At 33.3% G+C, this 25212-nt stretch overlaps 1 protein-coding gene across 1 annotated transcript in view; it reads right to left on the bottom strand.

The window, feature by feature from the left end:
- Pi3K59F (phosphatidylinositol 3-kinase 59F) overlaps positions 1–25212 on the bottom strand; it is a 122624-nt gene that overhangs the window by 85140 nt on the left and 12272 nt on the right. Inside the window, exon 3 of the mRNA XM_035357992.2 lies at positions 15160–15303. Coding sequence (XP_035213883.2) covers positions 15160–15303 — 144 coding nt within the window. The remainder of the gene's footprint in view (positions 1–15159; positions 15304–25212) is intronic.

Below are 25212 nucleotides of genomic sequence, written 5' to 3'. Positions count from 1 at the left end.
TAGTCATGATACTTTGTCCTCACTTTTACATTCTTGAGGAAAAATATGAGCTAAAGAAAATATTTGAAGGGGAACTTGTAATATAAGAAAACACAGAAGGTTCCGTTTGCATAGTTCAGATTGCTGTATTTCTCTCTATTATAGCCTATTTTTATTTAACATTTAACTTATATTCCAAAGTTCAAACAAGCTTTCTTTTGTTTTTGTACTCTTTAAATTACAGGTAACTGAAACTGCAAGTATGGAGGCACAATATGCCCAAAAGCAGTTTTCGGAAAAAAAAAAAGCCTGTCACACATATCTTATCTAAATTATTTACCAATCTATTAGCTAATCTTTAGTTTACTATAAAAACAAAAGAAAAAAATTTACTGCATTCAAATAAAAAAATTGCAGATATTATTAATACAAGAAAATTTTTATATTGTTGCGTGCATACGGGTTCGTAATAAATTTAATACGCAAGTCCGATGAAAAGTGAATAAAATTTATTATTATCACAACAAATAAATCAATATGCTTAAATTTCCTCAGATATTCATACAATATTGCAATATCTCACAGTAGTTATCTTTTAAACTACCAAAACGTTCAACAGAACTAATTCAAAATAGAGAAAGCTAATCCGATTTCAATGCAAATTCGCTACAGTAAACAACAACAGTTTTCTAAACAAAACTGAATTGAGTGGTTTTCCTCCAGCTTTTTATAAGCTTTTTAAATGCACAAGAAACTTCTTGTATTTCTCTATTTTTCTGGATATTAAAAGAGTACAATTACAAGATATCTATTTACAAGGTTGTTCAATAAGTTTGCGGAGCGCCATCTATTTGTCAATATTAGATACAAAACTTCAACGCCATTTTCATATTTGTTGTTTCTTAGGTACCCGTCAAAAGTTTCATTTTGATCTGTTAATTTATTCATTGTTTAACCACCCTTTATACCTAACGTGTTTGCCTTTTTTCAGGTATGGATAAAATTGAGAAACGTGCAGTTATCAAATTCTTTGTAAAGAAAGATTTAAAGGCAATGGAAATTCATACCGAAATGGTGAATGTGTTGGGTGAATCTGCTCCTTCATAAACAATGTATTCAAAAGTGGTTGTACCAGCCTTGAAGACGCTCCGCGAGAGGGACGTCCAAAAACTGCATCAACACCGGAAATCATCAGAAAAATACAAGATATGGTATTGGAAGACCGTCGATTGACTGAAAGATATTTAACAGAGGCTTTAGGCATTTCATTGGGCACAGTGAGCACGATTTTGAGTGTTAATTTAGGTTTCAAAAAAGTCTGTGCAAAATGGGTGCCGCATTCTCTAATGATGGAGCTAAAACATATTCGGATGCGACTTTGCCAGCAACATTCGGAGCATTTTAAGAAGAATAAAAGCGACTTTATCCATCGATTTATCACAATGGATGAGACTTGGGTCTAACATCATGATCCTGAATCAAAACAGGAGGCTAAGGAGTGGTGCGAACCCGGCTCTTTGGCACCGAAGCGAGTTCATGTGCAAAAATCAGCCAAGAAGGTGTTAGCATCAGTTTTTTGGGATGCTAAAGGAATTTTGTTTATAGGTTACCTTCAAACTGGCAAAACAATTAATTTGAATTATTATTGTAACCTTTTGAATCAATTAGATGAAAACATTCATGAAAGAAGACCCGATTTACAGAAGAAGAAAATAATTTTCCACCAAGATAACGCACCTGCACACACAGCTCAAAAAACCATTGCTAAAATAACTGAATTGAAGTACAAATTGTTGCAACATCCAGCCTATTCGCCAGATTTAGCTCCCTCCGACTTCTGGCTCTTCCCACACCTCAAACAATATCTCCGTAGAAAACGATTTTCTTCAAATGAAGAGGTAATAGCTGCCGTGGACGGATATTTTGCAGAGCTGGCAAAAAACCACTATAGTCAAGGGATCCATAAATTAGAAGACCGTTGGAATAAGTGTACTGAAGTTGAGGGAAACTACGTTGAAAAATAAAGTCATTTTTACAAATAAAAATTGGTTTCTTCCTTTCCGTTCCGCGAACTTATTGAATAACCTGGTATTAAATGCGCATGCTCACGTATTTTTAATTTCTCTAGTGTAGCTTTCTCTTCAAATAAGTCTCACACTGCATTGCACGGTAATATAAAACAATTTTAACTAATTCTATTTAAAAATAGCTAATTCAGTACAAAAACCGTAACTAAAACTGACTCCTTTTTGTCGAATAGGATTTCACAACCACACCTCGTCTCCTTCGTTGAATGAATGTCCAGCAGCTCCCGTGTCGTATCAGGTCTTCACCTTTTCCATTGCCAAGTTGACTCGCTCTTGCATCCCTTCAAACTGGGCTTGGAGATCTTGGATGCATTCTTCAGATGATGAAGGTGCATTCGTAGGCCAGCCAAACAAGACATCACATGGCAGACGATGGTCACGACCAATGAGCATCTGGCATAGAAAATAGCCGGTAGTCTGATGTTTTTCTTCCACCCTAGTATCATTTCGCCAGCTTTCTGAGCAGGGCTTTCAGACAAGACATCGGTGTTTCCAGGTGAGGATCCCTTCTGATGATGGATAGCTGTGTCCTCTGATGCTGAAAGCAATATGTTGTTTTTGAAATTCAAGGAAAAATTGTATTTCCTTAAAAAGTCCACTCTGAATATGCAAGGATCTGTAATCTCTGCGACATATGCCGTGTGATGGCAGGTGGCACTTCCAAACGTGAAATTCCCATTTAACTTCCCATCTTATGTCCACTTTATCACCAGACGCAGTCTGGAGAGTAACACAGGATGGCGTGCAATGGAGTTCATCTTTAAATTGTTGAGGTAAATCTTTCCAAATGATGGTAACATTAGCTCCTGTGTCAATGATCATATTGTAAGGAACTCCATCAATATACCCATAGATGGATAGTCCATTACTGTTGCCACTCACTGCAGAAACCTTGAGCGCTTTAAAGGGGTGTTTTTTATTATCTGGTAACCTCCTTTCCTTGACATGGTCATTAATTTGTTTCTTCCATGATTGCTGGAAAATGGCCTTATTTTCCATACCCTGGGGTATTCTGCAGTTCCTTCGTATGTGGCCTCCAACACTGCAATTCCAGCACTTTAGGGTCGGTTTCTTTTCACCAATATTCCGTCTCAAGGCATTCATTGGTCTTCTCAAATCATCTGTTTTATTTTCCATTCTCTGGGGTGTTCTGCAATGCTTTCGTATGTGGCCTTCCTAACCACATTTCCAACACCTTAGAGACACTTTGTTCTCCCTCCTACTCCATATCAAAGCATTGACTTGTCTGGTTAAATCTTCTAAACGAGCCATCAAATGATCCACTGGCTCGTGGACTTGCACAGCTCTGACAGGGTAGCAATCTCTGAAAGTTGCTTGCTGGGCTGCCTCGAATTTCATGGCATACACTAGAGCGCTTTTTATGTCCTTGACATCCGCCATTCACAGAGCTTTCTGTATTTTGGGATCCTGGATACCGTCTGATAAAGTATTGCAAGAACAGGATTTGGGCACTCCAAAAAAAAGCAAGGTGAGACAGCCTTTCAATATATGTAGATAGCTCCTGAAGTGTTTCCGTGGACTTCTGTTGACGAGAATTTATTTGAAGCGTGCTGTAGTCTTTTAAACATTTCTTGCTGCGGCGCAGCTCCAATGCACTGGATAAAGCTTTGAAATCTAGCCTTTGATTTTCCAGAAGAGTCTGAAGGATATCCACAGCATCTGCTCTCAAGGAAGTGGCAAGATGACAGGCCTTAGCTTGGGGATCCCATCCATCTGCTTCTGCCACTATAGAAAACTGTGGAAAACTGTATCTTACATATTTGCCAGGAGGTCTTTCCATCATATGTGGATAAGTTCAGAAAGGGATGAGTATGATGGGTAAAAATTTAAAACCCTCAGAATTGCTTCCTTCTGCTGCTATGCACTTTAAAGAAGTGCATAGCAGCAGAAGGAACAAACTTTTCTTCTTTGGTGACCGCAGCAGAAACCCTTTCATCAATTTGTTGTTGTACGTCAGAAACTATTTCTTCAATTTGCTGCTGCACCACAGAAACTCTATCTTGAATTTCTCCAACTTTGTCTTCTAATCTATCTATCTGCTCTTCCTTCCATAGCCTCAAACTTGTTTTCTCTTATGCAAGTCATTTCCTCTTGACCTACCTTCGTTTCTTCTTTAACAGATTCTTGATCAAATTGAATGGGTTTCATCTCTTACCTAACAGATCCTTGACCTGCTTTAATGATTAATTCTTTAAAGCATGCTTGGTCAGCTTCCATCTTTTCTTGGAATGCAGAAAATGCAGTTACTAACTGCCTCAATTGTTCTTCCATCACTCTAGTTATTGGCATTCAAAATCTCACTTCTGACACCAAAAAGTGTTGCATGTGTACGGGTTCGTAATAAATTGAATACACTAGTCTGATGAACAGTGAATAAATTTATTATTATCACAACAAATAAAACAATATGCTTAAATTTCCTCAGATATCCATACAGTATTGCAATATCTCACAGTAGTTATCTTTTAAACTACCAAAACGTTCAACAGAACTAATTCAAAATAGAGAAAGCTAATCCGATTTCACCGCGAATTTGCTACAGTAAACAACAACAGTTTTCTAAACAAAACTGAATTGAGAGGTTTTCCTCCAGCTTTTTATAAGCTTTTTAAATGCAGGAGAAACTTCTCATATTTTTCAGTTTTTCTGGATATTAAAAGAGTACAATTACAATATATCTATTTATTAAATGCATGTGCTCATGTATTTTTAATTTCTCCAGTGTTGCTTTCTCTTCAAATATATCTCATGCTGCACTGCACGGTAATATAAAACAATTTTAATTAATTATATTTAAAAATAGCTAATTCGATACACAAACCATAACAATATTAAATTTTGCTATTCTGCAATTGATCATTTTGATGAATTGCTTGCTACTATTTTTTATTTCTGTGACAGAATTTTGAATGAAATATGCCTCTTAGAACAACAAAATGTCATTATCTACATAAACCTGAAAAGAACTCAGAGAGCCATGCATACTTATTTTTAATATTATTCTTCACAATTACATCCTAACTAATATTATATATGCTAATGTGAGCTTGTTTGTATGTTACGCTTTCACGCCTTAATTACTTAACCGATCATCATGAAATTTTCAAGATATATTTTTGATATATTAGAAAAGGTTATAGGCTATAAAATGTTTGCATGGTTTAAGCCACGCACCTGCATGTGCAAACAAACTTTTAGATCGTTTAACTTATCATTATGAAACTTTCAACATTTAATGTTTATACAACGACAACCATTTTAAGCTATACAACATGAGCATAGTGTGTACCACGCACTTATGACAGTAGCTTAAATTTAATAAATTACTTGCATTTTAATTTTGCTATACTTTTTACATTGTTTAGCATAAAATACTACAATTTTTACAGCAACATCTGTTAATTATTTAGGAAACCATGAATGTCATATTATACTTAGTATTACACCTGTCACATATTAGAGTGCACCAATGGCGTAGCTAGGGTGGGGCAAAAGGGGACATATGTCCCTGGGTGCAGTATCCAGGGGCGCCAAATTGATGTTACGAAATTTTAGAATGAAATTGTTTTCATTCTTGGCACATAGAAAGGGGCGCAAAATCTTCAGTTGTCCCCGGGCGCTGAAAACCCTAGCTACGCCTCTGGAGTGCACTGACGTTTTAGAGTAGGTCTTTCCACAGAAGAAATGCTTATAGTATTACAATTGAAGAAAGAACGGTTATGATTATTTGAAATCGCATTTTTTTTCTGTGAAATACTGTTATTATTATTATTTTTCATTTGTAAGACAATTTTTTTTGTATAAGTTGTATATTTTTAAGTATTTTTTCTTTACTACGATCCTAAACATCTGTTTTAATTTTAGAGATAAGATACCTCTTTTTGTTTATTTCTTTACTAGAGCTATTAGGTGTACCCAGTCATAAACTCCAATTGAAACTAAATGTACCGATTATGCTTATGTGAAATATAGATGCACCTTGACTGTGTAATGGAACAAGTCTTCAGATCACACAATTAGGGCAGAATATAATAGGTGCAACTCTTTAAACAGGTGTAGGAAAAGGGGAAAGTGTTATCATACCTCGAATCCCAATAATCCCCACTGACCTACCATTTCACTTTAAAAGACTGCAGTTTCCAATCAAACTTAGTTTTGCTTTTACTATTAAACATTACAGGTAGCAGGGGTTCATTTTTGAAAAGTCATGTTTTTCCCCCGGTCAACTGTATGTTGCCTGTTCGCGTGTATCCAAAGCCAGGAATTTATATGTATTAGCACCAAATGGAGAAACACCTAATATAGTATACAGAAGCATCCCAGAATAATACTCTTATTCGTGCTCTTCTGAAAAAGAATTAATATTTTTAACATTTTGTTAATACTTTATTAAACTTTTGGAAATCTTGGTAATGAAAATTATTTATTTTTGTAGTGAGATATCTTAACAAAGCATGTTTTTCAGTTTTTTAAATTATATTTTATTTTAGAATTTTTTAGTAAAACCACAAAAAAAAAAAAAAAACCATAAGATAAGATTGCAATGTTTGTTAGCTTATGCATCAAAATAAATTATTACGCTTCCAACATATAACAGACTCTAAGAAACTACTAAAAATATTCTAAAGTATCCATTTATTAACATAAGTAAAACATCACTCATGTACATAACATGTCATTCTTATTTAAATAAGATTAACTAACTGCAGAAACATATTTTCCTAATTCTTTAAATTGTTTTGTTGCCACTTCTAAGAAACTAAACTAACAATAATTATTAGTGGCCAAATGACATTAAATAAAAAAATAAAACTACATTCATTGTAAATCCAACAATGTTTGATATATCCAAATCAGATTTTAAAAATTATGCAGAATAACGTCTTAGCGACATCAATATGGATTTCTTTTTATCTCAATGAAGAAGGGCAGTATTTACTGAAATTTTACGCGGAGTGTATTTTTAACTCAAAAAATAAGTAATAGCAACTAAAATTTTATCCTGATTATCCTGGTAAGGCAATATGAAAAAAAAATCAAATTATTTTCTTTTCAATAGTCTTTGAAACTTATTTAAGAACATCAACGCGAGCGAAGTCGCAGGTAAAAGCTAGTATCTCATAAATTGATGAATATCTAGAGAAACTAAGAATTCTAACACTGGTAATTCAATCCAGCTAGAAATTCAAATGGTTTTCCTTATGTATAATGAGAATCTGATTCAGTTTCCCTCAGGAAGTTAGACAGATAGCCATGTTTTACCATAACTGATTAAAGAAATCAGAAGAAAATGAAAAAATAAAGGTCATGAATACTAATAGATTTAGAATAAAATAACTTCTAAATTTACACTCTAAAATTATTTTTTAAATCACATAAAGGTAATTCTACCCATCTGTAATTACAAAAAGGGTTAAATTTTTAAAGCAGAATTCAGATTAGCAGCATTTTACACTTTTCTTCCATCATCTATGAAGATAAAAAAGCACCTCTCTTGAAAGAATGAATTTAGTTCATATAACCCATCAATGAACACAAGTACATTCTTGATGGCTAAGATTTTAAAATTAATTATTTTTCATATAAATATACAGTGATCACTTACTTACATTATTACAAAATTATATATTTTCATAATATACGTATTTTTAACAAAAAAATTAAAACAAGTTCATTAAAAAATTAAAAGACTTTATTTCAGGTTTACCGATTTAGTCTTGGTTTACTTAAGTGTTTCAATTAAAAAGAGTTTTAATTCAACAAGGTTTTACTATCCTGTGTTTTCCTGTATTTTAATTACATTATTACATTTATATTTTTGCATTTAATTACATTCACATTATTAAGTCTTGTATTTAATACTGTTATTTTTTGTTTAGGGCAAAAAACTTGATGGCTATCTGCCTAAGGGAAGGGATGCTTTCATGGGGGACTTTCTAAGGGAAACTGGCTTGTGTACACATTACACATGGGAAAACCATGAAAAATGCCCATGCAGCCAGCTCGTGTGCTGCAATTTAAATCCTGAAATGAACTACCAACATTCAGCAACTTTACCACTCTGCTACTGGCGAACTTTGTATTCTATAACATATAAAATTTATTTTATTTTCTTACTGGACTGTGATTATCAGATCTACTATTACAATTTTCTGGATGACTATAACTTCTAACAGTAAAAAAGATTTATTTTAATAAAATAATGATCTGAAAGCATATTATAAAAAGGTACCTGTGAAATAAAATAGTAAATATATGTAGTGCTGATCGCTTGGAGCTGTGATGAAAACCAGATGCCGTGACGTCATTCTCTCTTCGAGCTCCGAAGGCGCCAAGCAAAAATTAGGGGAATTACCGTTTTGAGATGATAGACGATTGACGTGGGAGCAGAGACGCTGCTTCTGTTCAAAAAGAACTTTGACGAATCATTACTTGTTTAATTCTCATAAATGTTAAATTTATGTAATAATTGTTTGTCTAATTAAAATGTCTTTCGTTAATTAATTTGTTCATCGTTTAAAATCCCCACAAAATTTTTCTCAGAAGTGGGATAGCACTTCAGCACTCGAATGAACTGTAGTTTTACCTGCTTTCCTGGATTACTACCGGTTTTGAAGAATAACTGTTGCTGTGCTGGACTGTTTTACGATGTATAATCAACTATGTTTCGAACAAAAACCTCATCAAACTCCTAGGAATGTAGGCTGATTTACCTGAACTGAAACTGCGTAATAGTGAGTAAATAGTGGGCAGCTCTATTAAAGACTGTGGAATAAATTTTAATAATAGTGGATGTCAAGTGTCAAGACGTGAATTGTTACTAAAAATCCATCGGACATAATCTGTTTGTACTCGCCTTTCGTCGACACCATTTGTGATCCATTGGATGGTATGGAAGTAATTTGTTTCGTTTCTGTTTCCGGTTATAGAGCCAGGAACATCGTGGATTACCATTATATGAAGTGAGTGATTTTCTCAATTTTATTAACTATGTTTCTAATTGATGTGCCGGGAATGGAAGATGTCCTGAAAAGTGAAAAAGCGCATAATATAAAATTATTACACAAAATAATATTTAATGATGTGGGCGACAGAAATAATCGAAAAAGGTTAAGACAATTTAGTGGTTTCTCTTTAGAAGAGAATAGTAAAGAACTTAATGAAAAACTCGAAAAAATCAAACAAGATTTTCAGGCTTATGAATTAATTTCCATTGCTAATGTTTTATGCATTGATAGCTCTGGCACACAAGATGACTTAGCAACCCGAATTGTTTCTTATCTGAATAATTTAGAATTGCTTAAAAATAATGTAATTTTAGAAAAAAGTGAAAACGAAAGTGATTTAGAAGGTGTGGATGGTGGGGAAAAAAAGTAGATGATAATGTTCGAGATGAAACGAAACTAAGAAACAATTCTGGTGCCACAGTGAGACAACTTCCTTCCCAATGTGCTAATGATAATATTCTTAGTACAATTGAAAACAAGTCGAATGTATTTCATAACTGTAGTATAAATGTTACTATTGAAGACATCAAATCTTTTGTTGCTCAATTTGATGGCCAAAGCCACAAAAATGTCAGTAGTTGGGTCGAAAGTTTTGAAGATGCAGCTACCATTCTTCAGTTAAATGATTTACAAAAACTGATTTTTGCTAAACGCCTGATGACAGGCAAAGCAAAACTATTTGTTCTTAGTGAACCAAAGTTGAACTCATGGCAAATTTTTAAGAATGCTATTCTTGATGAATTCCGGTGCAGCTGCAATTCGGCCGAACTGCATGAGTTATTATCAAAACAAAAAATGAAGAGCAATGAAACATTTGATGAGTTTTTTTAAAATATGAAAAGAATTGCTAAAAATGGTCAAATTGAAGATGTTGCTTTAATACGATATGTTATAGATGGTATACCAGGCTCCGCGTTTAAAAAATCTTGCTTGTATGGGTCACAAACATTAACTGATTTTAAGAACAAATTGAAGCTTTATCAACAGATATGTGATGATGAAGAAAAGTCGCGAACGTCTAAAACAAAATTTGAAAGTAAACAAAAATTTGAATCTAGGCATAAATATGACTCAAAAAATTCTGTTAACCAAACAAAGCGTAACGTAACCGATAGTCGAGGAACAATTCCTGAAATTAAACGCAATACAACCTGTTTCAACTGCGGTGAAAGCGGTCATATTTCCAAACAATGTGTTCATAAAGATAAGGGAGTCAAGTGTTTTAAATGTAAAGAATTTGGGCACCGAAGTTTTGAATGCTCAAATACGAATACGAAACCAGAAGTATCAACCGTGAATATTGATGTAGTCTCGAAGTTGACCAAAGAAGTAAAAATTAATGATGTATATGTAACCGCGTTAATAGACACAGGAAGTCAAACTACTTTGTTATGTAGATCGACTTTTGATAAACTGAATATCGAAGGCCTCGTGCCCGTAAGTTCAACGCTGAGTGGGTTTGGTGAATGTCAAGTAAAACCTCTAGGTTTCTTTAAAGGTAATATTAAAATTAATGATTTCCAGTGTACTGCAGATATTTGTGTTGTAGACAACAATGTAATGACACATGAAGCCATTTTAGGCTTAAACGTAATATTAAAAGGTGAAATATTAATAAATGAAAATGGGGGTTCCATAAAAAGTAAGTCACAGAGTGTAGAGAAAGTAAATATTGTATTTGTTTTACCTGTTGACCTAGCTAGTAACGAAGAAGAAATAAATATTGCACCTAGTGTTCCAAACTACTTTAAAGAGACTGTTCAACAGTTAGTTTCGAACTATATGCCATGCAAGACCAAATCTACTGACATACAGTTAAAAATTTTCGTTAAAAATAACGAACCAGTATCGCATCAACCGCGTAGATTACCGTTTGCGGAAAAGAAAATTGTTGAAACCCAAATATCCGAGTGGCTAAAGTCAGGAATTATAGAACAGAGTTCTTCGGAATATTCCAGCCCATTGGTCATTGTTAAGAAGAAAGACGGGACACCAAGAGTTTGCGTTGATTATCGTCGTTTAAACAAAGTTGTCGTAAAGGATAGATTTCCCCTTCCCCTGATTGAGGATATCCTAGACCGCCTTCAAGAAGCACGTATTTTCAGCACTATTGATCTCAAAAATGGCTTTTTTCACGTGGACGTCGAAAAGGAAAGTCGGAAGTACACATCATTTGTTACGCATGAAGGACAGTACCAGTTTTTGAAAGTGCCGTTTGGACTCTGTAACTCACCAGCTGTATTCCAGAGATTCATAAATACCATTTTCCGACCGTTAGTTAACGATGGCATCGTTTTGCCGTACATGGACGATATCATCATTTTGTCCGCCTCATACGAAGAGGGAATCGAGAGGCTGAGTCAAGTTTTAAATCTAGCGAGTGAATACGGATTGGAAATAAATTTTAAAAAATCGCAATTCTTAAAGAAACGAATTAACTTTTTAGGTCATGTCATAGAAGAGGGTAAAATATTCCCATCCACCTTGAAGACGCAAGCTGTTATAAATTTCCCTGAACCATCTAATTTTAAACAGATCCAAAGTTTTCTTGGGCTGACAGGGTATTTCAGAAAATTTATTAATAAATACTCTATAATTGCCAAGCCACTTAGTGACCTGCTAAAAAAAGATAATAAGTTCGAATTCGGTGAAGAACAAAAGATCGCATTCAATCGTTTGAAATCAGCGCTAGCTGAGAAGCCTGTACTTGCAATTTATAACCCTAATTATGAAACCGAACTACACACAGACGCCAGTATAGAAGGATATGGGGCGATTCTAATGCAGAAACCCCCAGGTGATAGCAGTTTTCACCCCACTTATTTTATGAGTAGGAAAACCTCTGATGCAGAGAAAAAGTACTCAAGTTACGAGTTGGAGGTCCTCGCGATCGTAGAAGCACTGAAAAGGTTCCGTGTTTACCTTTTGGGAATTTCATTTAAGATAGTCACAGACTGTTCAGCATTTCAACGGACGATGGAAAAAAGAGATTTAGCGACGCGTGTTGCTCGTTGGGCTTTGTTGTTACAAGAATTCGATTATGTTATAGAGCATCATAAAGATGTTAGAATGCCACATGTAGATGCTCTAACTAGAGCTCCTGTAAACGTCTTATGCATTTCTATTGAAAATATCTTACCTAAATTAAAACTTGCACAAGAAAATGACACTGAAATAAAAACCATTAAGGAATTATTGAAAACCTCAAGTTATGAAAATTATTGTAATAGAAATGGCGTACTATACAAATTTATTGACGGTAAAGAACTGATAGTTATACCGGAAAGTATGCAGACTGAAATCATAAAAGATGCTCACGAGAAAGGGCACACCGGTATCAAACATACAGAGAAACACTTGGATGAATACTATTTTATTCCCAAACTTTGGCAGAAGATAGAAAATGTTATCGCGAATTGTGTTCATTGCATCTTAATAAATCGTAAAGCTGGGAAAAAGGAAGGATTTTTACATCCGCGATTCAAAGAGGACATTCCGTTGCATACCTATCATATCGATCACTTGGGTCCTCTGGAAAGTACCCATAAAAACTACAAGCACATATTAGTAGTGGTCGACGCCTTTACTAAATTTACTTGGATTTATCCAACAAAATCTACGACCTCAGCCGAGGTGATAGTGAAGTTAGAGAATCAGAAGGCCATTTTTGGAAGCCCTTGTCAGATCATTTCTGATAGAGGAACGGCTTTCACATCCAGTGAGTTTTCTGACTACTGTGCTAAAGAAGATATTAAACATCATCTAATCACCACAGGCCTGCCGAGAGCAAATGGACAAGTCGAACGAATCAACCAAGTCATTATATGAGTATTAGCAAAACTGTCCTTAAAAAAACCAACCGAATGGTATAAACACACACACGAAGTTCAGAGGACGCTTAACTCAACATATCAAAGAAGCATTAACACCACTCCGTTCGAATTACTGTTCGGTACTAAAATGAACAGTAAGGGCACCGATCAGCTTAAAGAGCTGATAGAAAGTGAGTTTCAATCTCAATTCGAGTCTCAAAGAGAAGAATTATGAAAGCAAGCCAAGAGGCAAATTTTCCAAGTCCAACAGGAAAATAAAAAGACATATAATGCCAAAAGAAGACAAGCACAGCCGTACAAAGTTGGTGACTTAGTGGCAATCAAAAGGACTCAATTCGGACCACGTTTAAAATTAAGAGCGAAGTATTTCGGACCTTATAAGATCAAGAAAGTTAAGGGTGGCAACACCTATGACGTAATAAAGGAAGGATGCCATGAGGGTCCCATATGCACCACCACATGTGCCAAATTCCTCAAGAAATGGACGGCACTTTAAAATTTTTCACGAACACTTATTTCTGTTATTGTATATTCTTGCTTGTTGCTTTGTTTTTTTATTTGTTTTTTGCAGTGTCCTGGAGGGCCAGTCCACCCTCGGATGACCGAAAATGTAGTGCCGATCGCTTGGAGCTGTGATGAAAACTAGATGCCGTGACGTCATTCTCTCTTCGAGCTCCGAAGGCGCCAAGCAAAAATTAGGGGAATTACCGTTTTGAGATGATAGACGATTGACGTGGGAGCAGAGACGCTGCTTCTGTTCAAAAAGAACTTTGACGAATCATTACTTGTTTAATTCTCTTAAATGTTAAAATTTATGTAGTAATCGTTTGTCTAATTAAAATGTCTTTCGTTAATTAATTTGTTCATCTAATTCAGAAGTCAAACAACAAAAATCAGCGTTATACCTACAAAATTTTCACAGAACGCTGATTTAACGCTGATTTTTGTTAACGCTGATTTTTGTTGTTTGACTTCTGAATTAGTATTTATTCGGCGTGTTATTGTGTCTTAATTAATTTGTTCATCGTTTAAAATCCCCACATATATAAGACTATATAAGAGAAAATCTTAAAGGAAAAATTTTATTGTTCATGTAGTTAAAAAATGAAACCTTTTATATAGTCATTTTTTGACAGTATTTTCAAATTCAGCACAACTTCATCATCAATTTAAATAATAAAACAATATGAAGTTAAAATTCCCATGTTGCTATAGTTTACTTCAGAGAGTTAAGTTTAAGCTATAAATTACTAAAATTCAATTTTACTGAAAAATTAATATAAAATCTGAATTCTTAAGGAATATAACATATATGATCTTCACATAAGCCTATTAAATATTTACATAAATCTTTACACAAAACTAAATATATAACATCAGTATGATGCTAACAATATGGAAAATGCTCCAAAAACTCATAGTTAAGATTAAACTCCTAATTTTAAACTATGGCACATGCCTTTAAATTTTTTAAACTTTTTGGTCTATTGAATTACAGAAACTAAGATTTCAAATGTTTTTATCTTATTTGATGAAGTTTTTTAATGATCAAGTAAAGCATATTCTTAAGAATTCCCCCTCCCCATGATGTGATTTATGATAGGTAATAGCGTGTTTGAGAAGCTTACTTGAATGTATCTCCTCTTGCATGTTCTTGAAGGAGGGCTAGACTTCTTTCTTTTTTTAATTAATTTATAGAATTTGATTCTCTTTGTTTTTTCCCACACAGTGCAGAATTTACGTATAAGCTACAGGAACTATATATAGCTTAGGGCCCCCAAAAAATTTAAATATGGTATAAATATAGTATTAAAATATAGTATAACAGACTTATAAAGACTTATATCTCAAATAGCTTAGGGCCTTATCAAGTCTAAATCTGGCTCTGTTCTCACATAAATACCACATGTGCACTTCAGCTGACTTAATCTTTTGAAAAGAGCAACAACACTAGTTCAAACTATAAAACAACAGTTGGTGGTAACAAGATGAAATGAATACTACTACTACAAATTATGGTAATAATAATACATTGTAATAATAATACTTATAAATATTTTTCTATTGTGAAATTTTTGTCTCAATATCTGAAATATACCTTACAGTAAAGCACATCTTATCAACCAAAAAGTACAGTAATAAAACATTCTACCTAGAAATGAAAAATCAATTATTTATAAAAATTTAATACAACTTCATAACAAAGTAATATAAACATTTAATAATCATTACCCATATTTCCCAAACACAGAGATAGTAGCACCTCCAACAGGAACACTATTATTTGGCCCATGTATATTCCATACTGTAAATGCAAGTAAGGCATTTCTAGGAAGCTCAGAAATTTTAACTGGCAATGTTAACCATTCATTCCAACTACAAATAAAAACAAAATTTTACAAACTCATAAAATATTTATTAAGAACTGGTATCCATATATTTAAAAAAAAATTGGTACTAGTTAAAGCAGCCACTGCATTTTGGCAAAAAGATAAAAATTTAATGACCTGATCTGTAACATACAAATTCTAAAAGCAGTAAAAAGCTTATGCAGTGGTACCTTTAAGGGGTATCAGAAACCCCTATACCGACAATGTTAAATTGGAAATTTTCGATGTACCTTTTCTCAAAATCTGCTGTAGATACAAGTTTGAAATTTTTTCTGTAATTAAAGTATTCCTAACTGATTATACTGAAATGAGCTTTTGAAACATTTTGAATTTTAGAGTAAATTGCAGGATATTTTGTTAGGCATAATAAAATTTAGCACTTTTCGCACACAAAAAAATTTTTAATTTTTTTTTTTCTAAGTTTATTACAAAAAGCTAATTTCAGTAAATATTAGGGAACCTAATAAATAAGCCATAAAAAGTTTAGATACCTGTGAGCAGTAGTTCCTAAGAAAAGGTACATCGAGTATAAAAAAATCACGTTTGGAGAAAAATGCGTTTTTATGTAAAAATCCTCATTGATCAAAGCAGTTGATGACAAATTAAAACTAGATTTTTTTACAGTTCTAACTTTCATAGAGTTTAAGAATGGTATTTTTAGAAAGATAAAAGTGTAGAGAATTTGAAAATGCAAAAATCCGAAATTTTTGAAGATTTTGGGGTTCCAACACCCCTTAACAAGGAAGTACCATACATTAATATTTCCTTAACCTAATAATGAAATAAAATTGACACACATATATTAACATATGTTACACAGAGTGATCTAAAATCGTGCACATCAATTGGCAGCATTTCAATGGATGACACTCCTTATACTATTAGAAGTAATATATCACTTAAAGCTTCAGTAGCTGTTTATATTGCAGATTTAAAAAAAGTTTGTTTGATGAAAGATGTAGATGAGTTTTTTGAAGCAGAATGATGTTTTATGATTGAGCATTACTTAATAATGCATAAACTTGATTACAATGCCATCTTTTTCATGCTCGTTCTTAATACTGCCATTTTATTCCTTTGTTCATTTTGTTTGAATTCAGAAGTGATGAGTGGCAACTTCATTTCTTATGGTGAATGCATCCAATTTACTGAAATAAAGTTACCAACAGAAAAATCATTGACTAGTTTAAGTTCATGAATATTTAAGAAGTCTCCTTAAATGCGTCAACAACATTTCCATACGAATGCATTGTGAAGTAATGCTCAATCATAAAAATTTACTCAGGAAATCTCAACCTCATCTTGCATCAAACAAATACTTTTAAATCTGACAGTACGAACTGCAGTTTCACATGACACATTACTTGTAACAGTACAGGGATATCATCCATTGAAACAATTTACCATTAATATCCATTTTGGAATTTTGAATTTTTTTAAAGTTTACTACGTCCGACTATTGGATCACCCTATACAATAGCTGTGGAATATAAAATACACATATTGGTCACTTTTTATATGGTTTACTAGATAACAGCTTTCAAATATACCTTTCCTTAACTTAACCTTAATCTATTCACCACAGGGGAACATTTGCAACATTCATAAAATCTCAATATATAGCACTACACCTTTCTGTGCAGTTACACTAAATAGTAGAACACTGAAATGCTATAATCATATATCAGCAAACAGCTGCTACTACCATCCTCCCAATATCATTTTTTTCTTTAGCACTTAGCTTCTAAGTACCATACTGGCAGATCTGACCACCAGCTATCCTAATAAGTACATTTTTTAGTGCAGACTTACCTTCAAATTTAGTTTTAAATTCTAGAAAGTCAAAGAAGTTTGTGACTTTACATCATAGGAGTACTCAAAATTGATCGGTCTGAATGTTCTTGCAATAATTTACTGCACAGGAAAAGGATGCTATGAGACCTTCGGATTCTATTCCTCAATAAATTGATCAATGTTTTCAATCAAAACTGGAATAGAGTACAGGCACACACATATACGGAATACCCACTAAAGTCTGATACCACCAGTTTAACTGCCAAACAGCTGTGGCTATAGTTAGAAAAGTGAAGTCCAGGTATAGCAAAGTGGTTATGCGCTACTAGATGAGATAGCTCTCAGTGCCACTTGGTAGAAAACAGGGAAGTTAGAATCCCTATCTCAAAAACAATACGAGATAGTGAAATACAAAGTAGTAGAGCATAATCGATTTAGTACGAAAGGACACCTCGTGGACATGAATGTCAAGAATAGAATGTTTTAAACATGCATTTGTTTGTTCACAATTTCCTACACTGTGACGTCACAAAATGATCTTAGAAAGAAAGAAACAACTAGTTATCACAAGCTACATTTATTTTTGACAATTTAAACATCTCTCCATCAACTGAAATGCACATCGGGACCCTTGTTAGAACTTCATGTTGCATGTTGTAGCATAGGTGGTCATACGGTTGCACAAGGATCTATAACAGGTCATTCAAGGTCCTGCAATGTTTGTGGAGGGTTCGCATACACCTTGTGTTTGAGGTATCTGCACAAATAAAAGTCCATTGGAGTCAAGTCAGGGAATGTGAAGGCCACTCTTCGAAACCACCACACCTGATTACTCATTCTCCTAATTCCTCCATCAAGTACTGCCTCACTTGAGAAGTCATGTTGGAACCATTCACTCCGGAGTTGAAGCAATGGTAGGTTCTCAACAAAATCGTGTATTACGTCTTGCAGAAGTTCTAAATATTATGCGGTTGTTAACAGACCCTGGTAAAATATTGAGCTGATTAGCCTGTTATTATAAATTCCACACCAAATACTAATCGAAAACCGTATTTGATGTCAAATGTCAGCAGAACATGTTTTTCCAGTGCCCAGTAATATGTGTTCTGCCTATTGTACATTTCATTCTGTGGAAAACATGTCTCATGCATCCATACTATACCTGCCAAGAATGTTGGCTGGACTTCTATCTGGTTCATGATAAAGTTGTACCATGTGAAGGTACAATTAGGTATTGGTTGGTATGGATGAGCATCTAATTCATTTAGGATTTTCCTAAAGCGACTTTTTTGAGAGGCCACAGTTTTCACTCATCTCTCTTGTGCTGCTATTTGGATGTGTGAGGCCATATGAGAGACATCTTCAAGTTGCACTTTCCGCCCTACTTTAGCTGGTCTGCCAGATCGAAGTCAGCTGTTCACGCAGCCTATCTGCCCTAAATGTTTCACAACCTGTATGATGGTTTTGTATGAAGGATTCAGGCCTACAGGAAGACGTTGCCGAGCCAACCACGCTGCCAATCGTGCCTTGCGCTCATATTCACCGTAAGTAGAACCATGTCATAATTATAATTTTTTGAAAATTGCTCCATGACCATAAGTTGCAGCATACAACCACGAGGAGATGTGTCTTTTATAGCTGTCTCAGGTGAACAGGTGTGACGTTTCATACACTATTTGCATAATGCATAAATTCACACAATAAGCTCAAGCTGTGTTGAGTCGATGCGTTTTGCGACATAATTGTGCACGATCTGTATGTTGCCTACTTTGTGGTTCTAGGAAAAAAACCCACAAGAAAAATGCTCACAGAATAATACCCACAGGTATAAATGCTCACAGGAAAAAAGTCTACACATAAATATGCCCACAGAGAAAAAAGCTCACATGGAAAAATGCTCACTTAGAAATATGGTGACACAGAAAAAAGCTCACATTGAAATAAGCCCACTGATAAATAAAATATGTAGAAATATCCTTATATTAATCAATCAATAATTAATTGATTTGAACATCGTACACATACCTAATTTTTTAAAGAAAAATTGTTTGATCATTAAGAAAAAAATTATTGAACAAATGCTCACATAAACACTTTCAGAGGAGGTATATAAAAGATTGAAAACTATAGTAAAATTTTGCATGTACTTATTAAAATTATAATAATTTATCACTGTATATTCTGTTTTATTTTTCTTCCTTCTTTCTCTCCTTTTCCTAATTTAATACAACCCATTTACTAATCTTATATAGCAACTGAATCTACACATAATTTATACAGTTATATATATATATATATATATATATATCATATAATTTAAATAATTTTTCTTTGAACAATTGAAGTAGGTTCATGATGTTCAAATCGATTAATTATTTATTGATTAATCTAAGAATATTTTCTACATCTTTATTTCTCAGTGGACTTATTTCCATGCGAGCATATATCTATGTGAGCTTTTTTCCATGTGAGCATATTTCTAAGTGAGCATTTTTTCATGTGAGCTTTTTTCTAAGTGGGCATATTTCTGTGTGGGCTTTTTTCCTGTGAGCATTTATACCTGTCAGCATTATTCTGTGAGCATTTTTCTGGTCACCCTACTTTGTATGTAAAGACAATCAGTACAAGGATGCACCCCATGGGGTTTGAACCAAAGTCCTCTGAACTGTGAATTACAAGCAACATCCCTGAGTCATAATATGGGCATGTTTTTCATCCAAAAGATAATCTTTTCTCCTTTCTTTCAAGTTTCATGATGTCATAGTTTCAAAAATCACAAAGAAACAAATGTGCATTTTCAGCATTCTGTTTTTAGCATTCATAATAAATCGAAAATGCTCTACAACTTTGTAATTCACTTTTTCTTCCTATCTCGTATTGTTTTCGAGATAGGGAGGCTAACTCTGTCGTTTTTCACCAGTGGTGCTGTAAGCTATCTCATCAAGTAGCGCATAGACACTTCATTATACATAGACACCCATTTTATGAATATAGCTGCAGCCATTCGACAGTTAGTTGGCAGGTGGTACCGGACTTTAGTGGGCACCCTGTATAAGTGCAAGATAAAAATATGTAAATCAAGTGCAAGATAAAAATATGTAAATTAAAATTATAATGCACTCATGATCATGTGTAATGAAAAATATGGTTTAAATAATTAGTTCATGTTCAGCAATAAAGATTATCTTCAGTTCGGCTACATCTGTCTACAAGTCGTTACTTCGAGTGTCGTCTTTCTAATTATGCAGCAGTTTCTCCAAGCTATAATGATGAGAACCATCGTCAATCCATTGCAGCTTACTCCAAGTCAAGTCATCTTATGATAATAAACCCTTTAACCCAGCTAGTGAATTTAAATTAACAGTTAGAAATAGCAGAATCCCTATTTCTGTATACAATTAATTTATTTTAGTTTTCCAGATTATGCATGAAAATTTCTTACCCGATTATGACTTTGTTAACCTGATGAAGACTTTAAAACCTAATTATGACAATTTATTTACCTGATTTTGACATTTCCTAGTCTGGCTCCTTTCCTTTTTCCCAGAGTTTTTCCGTTTAAAATTTGTTGTGCACATTCCCAATAGCCCAGAGATGATGAGAGGAAAAGCTCTACCACCATATTTTAAAAATCTGGATTTAACACCAACATTCTCACTCAAAGATGACACATTTTTATTTTTTATCTGACCCAAATTTTTATGCTCTGTGTACTACTCCTTACATCCTCTCTTTAGGGATGTTACAAGCAGTAATAGCACACGCTTGTTGTCTACCTCCTAACAACCAGAAAATTTTATTTTTATTTTGTTAGGAGTTTCAGCTATGAATTTGAAACCAGCTTGGTTTTTTATATTTGCTTACCAGTCACAATCATTTGGCCATAGTTTATCACAAAAGTACTACATACACACACATTTTACAAATTTTTTAAAATTTCATTTTTCTTATTGTAAGGTAATGTTCATTTCTATTTTGCAAAATGTAAAAGACTTAACTTGATTATACGAGTTACTTGTCTTAAACTTCAAACTTAATTATATATAATTTTTGTACTATTGTATTTCAACTAATTGCTTAATATGAACGATTTTAGCAAGCTTTGATAATTGTACAATGATAAAAACTAGTTGCCTTTTTTAAAGTAAAGTTGCCTTTTCTTTAGAGGTTTTTTTCATTTATTGTACTTAAGCATCCCCCAACCATCAGCAAATTGGTACACTGATTTTGTCTGGAGAGGTCATGCCAACTAATTATCAAAATTATTCTATAATATTATATTTGCATTGCATTTGCAAACAGAAGAATTTATTCAATTACTTACAAACTATCTGTGGTATAATTTCAGATTTTCATAACCAATCGAGAGCTCTCTGAACTATTTCATTTCTGTGTCGAGGACTACGGGACTATTTCATCAAAAACTTTGAAAAACTTCTCATTGTACATTTTTTGACAGAATATTTACATTACATTTTTTGACAAAAACAGAGCTTAAGAACTTTCAAAATTATGTTTTTGTCAATTTATTGTCATTCACTTTTTTAGAAATTATATTTTGTAGTAATATTTTAAATTAGATTTTCAAGTATTTTCTAATTTGCATATGAAAGAAAAACTCATGAATAATGATGGGGAATAGTGAAACCTACAAGCTGTGTCCTTAATGCCTACTCATGTTTTACACACTGTAAATACTGTAAAAAAAACTTTCTCTTGTCTAACACACCTAGGCTTTTTTCTTGGCAAGCCGTTTCCTCTTTGGAAGGGGGGGGGGGAATATGTAAGATAAAAAATATGTAAATTAAAATAATAATTTAAATTAATAGCAACCCCTTAACTCTCCCTCTCTATTCTAAAAATCATAATAACTCCTATGAATTATGTTATTTCTAAATTAATCTATCCCACTTGCATAATGTTGACAACATAGCTTTTTTGAATCTTGAACTCACGGGAACTGAAACTTTTCTAACTTCAACCACAACCTTTCTCTTAACAGACTGTCATATTGGATAAATTCACAGTTAGCTTGCAGCTCTGTAGCTATTTGGACACCATTTCATTTCGCTATATATACATATACATATACACATGTCCTTTGCCTTTCCACTTTTCTATGTAATCCACTGCAGTCATTAAGCTGAAAAAACTATTTTCTTACTCCACAGTGGCAATTAATATATATCATTGATATCATGCCCATCCAAATAAGATAATTTTATAAAAGAAAAATATGCTTTACTTTAAATTCAGAAAACTTAAGGTTACGTGTACAATCTTTTCATGAAGTAAACTGATTATGCCAAAGACAAATAGGCAGTGATATATCATTTTAGAAATGGCTAAAAATTATTGTTAAATGATGGTGAAATTTCTTCCACATTAATTCTGATGTTAAAACTTGTTACCATATTTGATGGCATATAAGACGCACTTTTTTCCCTAAATTTAGTCCAAAAAAAGTTACCTGCGTCTTTTACGTGAAGGACACGGGTTAACTTTCAATACTAAATGCTATTTTTAGCCCGGATAAAGGTCTAGACACACATAACTTTTTCGACATCTGCCATAATTATTTTGCGCATGCGTGAAATATCTGTCACCAAAAAGCATCAAAACTCGAACCTGATGTCAAAGTTTGAACAGGTTTGACGGTCACATTACGTCTATGAAGCCTTTCCTTCTTTACATAATCTTTCTTTGACTCAGCCGGTATAGGTGTCGGTATAGGTGCTACTCTGTAAACATGTCAGTATCAGTACTACTGTATAAACGTGTCAGTATCAGTGCTTAAAACTATTTGTTTTAAAAAAATACCCTGGAAAATATGAGTACATGAAGCAAGAGATTAAGCTATACAATTCAGTATAAACTAGGAGTGTTAAACCATGCCAAAGAGCATGGAAACAGAGCAGCAGCAAGGCATTTCAGTCCACCACCTACCAAAAAAATGATACGTTCTTTGCGACTGCAGGCTGCTAAAAAACAAAAACATAACCTTCAATGCCCAGTTCCATCTTGGCCTGAACATCTTGGCCATCTTGGCCTGAATGCCGTAAAAATTTGGGTGATAGATAAGAGGAAATCTGGGATAAGTGTTTCAACCAAAATGATAATCAATGAGGCCAAAGGATTTGAAGAAAAACATGGGAATCAGAACTTTTCAGGGTCTGAGGGCTGGTGCTGCAGGTTCACGAAAAGGTAAGGCTTATCAATGCGCACAAAAACAACTATCACACAGAAAATATCATGTTCAAAATAGCTTGTCATTTCTTAATTTTCCTTAATAAAAATATGTTTGGTAATTGCATTCAATGATTGTTTATTTGGCGTTTACGAAACGTGAGAACTAAAAGAAACCACATTTTAAGTTATTATGGTACCGTACTTTCGTGCAGACTATTCAAACTTTTTTTCTTGTGTGTCGCCTTCTAAATAAGGGTGCGTCTTATATGCCATCAAATACGGCAATAATATATCACTGATATTCAAACATCAAATATAAAGAATTTGATCAATCATAACACTTCGAGACCAAGGGTTTGCAGATTAGATGATTACAGGTCATGTTTTTCTGAGCACTGATTACAATTTTACCTTTCTAATTTTTATATTACATTTAGATTATTTGCACGAAAGTAGCTAAAACAAGCTTATATACTTAGAATTCTTTATTAAAAAATCACTATATTTTTAAATATAATTACATATGAATATTAGTGTTACAAATGATTACTTTTATACTTCTGGAACTTTGTGTCTATTTTTTTAACACTAAGTCCCCCCCCCATTACTTTTTCTTGAAGTGTACACATTTCCTGATACATCTCAAAACTTTGTGTTTCAAGAATGTTTAGGTACTGTTAGCCTAATGCTAAATCCTCACCCAAAGTAATTTTTGCTTTCTCATTATCAGGCTGAGTATCCAAATTTTTATCAACTATGTTTAATATACTGAAAGAAATTCATCATCAGTCAGTTGTGATGTAACAGAAGCCTCATCTAACATGTAACAGAAGTCATCCAGTCTAAAGCATTTTCTTCTCTTAAAAGTTCAGGAAAATCTAAATCTCTATTTTTGGAAAAACAAAACAATTCTCTGGCTTTTGCAGGAGATAGCAAAGGTCTGAAAGTCTGCAAAGTAACTTTAAATTCCACACCATTTACAAACAATTTTTTCCCCAAGAAACTCGGGCGGAGGATATCTAAATTTTAATGGCATGAAACATAAAGAAAAAATATAATAATAAATAAATAAAAACTTCATACACACAATAAAAATTTCTTTCAAAATAATTTTTGTGCTCTTAAAGCAAAAATAAATAAAACTGTTTTTTATTTATTTTAAAAACACTGTTTTCAAATACTCTGTCAATAATATTTTCCCTCAAATGACTCCTTATGCTATTCCCATAATTACGTTTGGCACATATGTGCTATTACTAATTATAAGTGATATAACTGAAATTTAAGATTTATTTTTAAAAGTTCTCTCTTCTTCAGTCCCCATTTCAATTTTTCTATTCTGTATGTCAAGAGAATATCTGCAAATAATATTAAGCATCCCTCTCTCTATTCTTTTAACAAAACTTGTAAACAAACCAGTTATGAGGATGCTTAGCTGTAATGCATTTAAACTTTAAAATGGGATCTGAAAAAGAGGAGGACAAAAAAATTATCTACATTTACCATACACATTTAAAATTAATTTTAAAAGACTGCAAAATACATATACAAATGTAAATATTTATTAAAAATGATATAATTGCAGAGGAACTAGTCCATACGTAGTAATAATAACAAAAAACAAAAGCAGTACTATTTATGCAGAAAAAAATAAACTTCATTAATAAAATTAATTCTTTTTTTCTACAAAAAATTGTGATTAATATAGTATAATTTTGTTAAAAAATTTATTTACATGGGTCTATAATAAAACTTGTCAGTAAACTTTCCCACATACTTAATTTTTGTTTGTTTACCTCTGAAAGCATGCAGAGATTACAGACATTCGGGGATTATCAAAATCCTACTGTACTTTCTAACTCGAAAGTTGTTTTAAGTCATGAATAAACACTGTTTATAACCATAAGGATAA

The sequence above is a fragment of the Stegodyphus dumicola genome, chromosome 2, assembly GCF_044657685.1.
Source record: "Stegodyphus dumicola isolate Sdum_Otavi_A_Nest chromosome 2, ASM4465768v1".
Classification (NCBI taxonomy): Eukaryota; Metazoa; Arthropoda; class Arachnida; order Araneae; family Eresidae; genus Stegodyphus; species Stegodyphus dumicola.
This window is presented reverse-complemented; position numbering and strand designations above follow the sequence as displayed.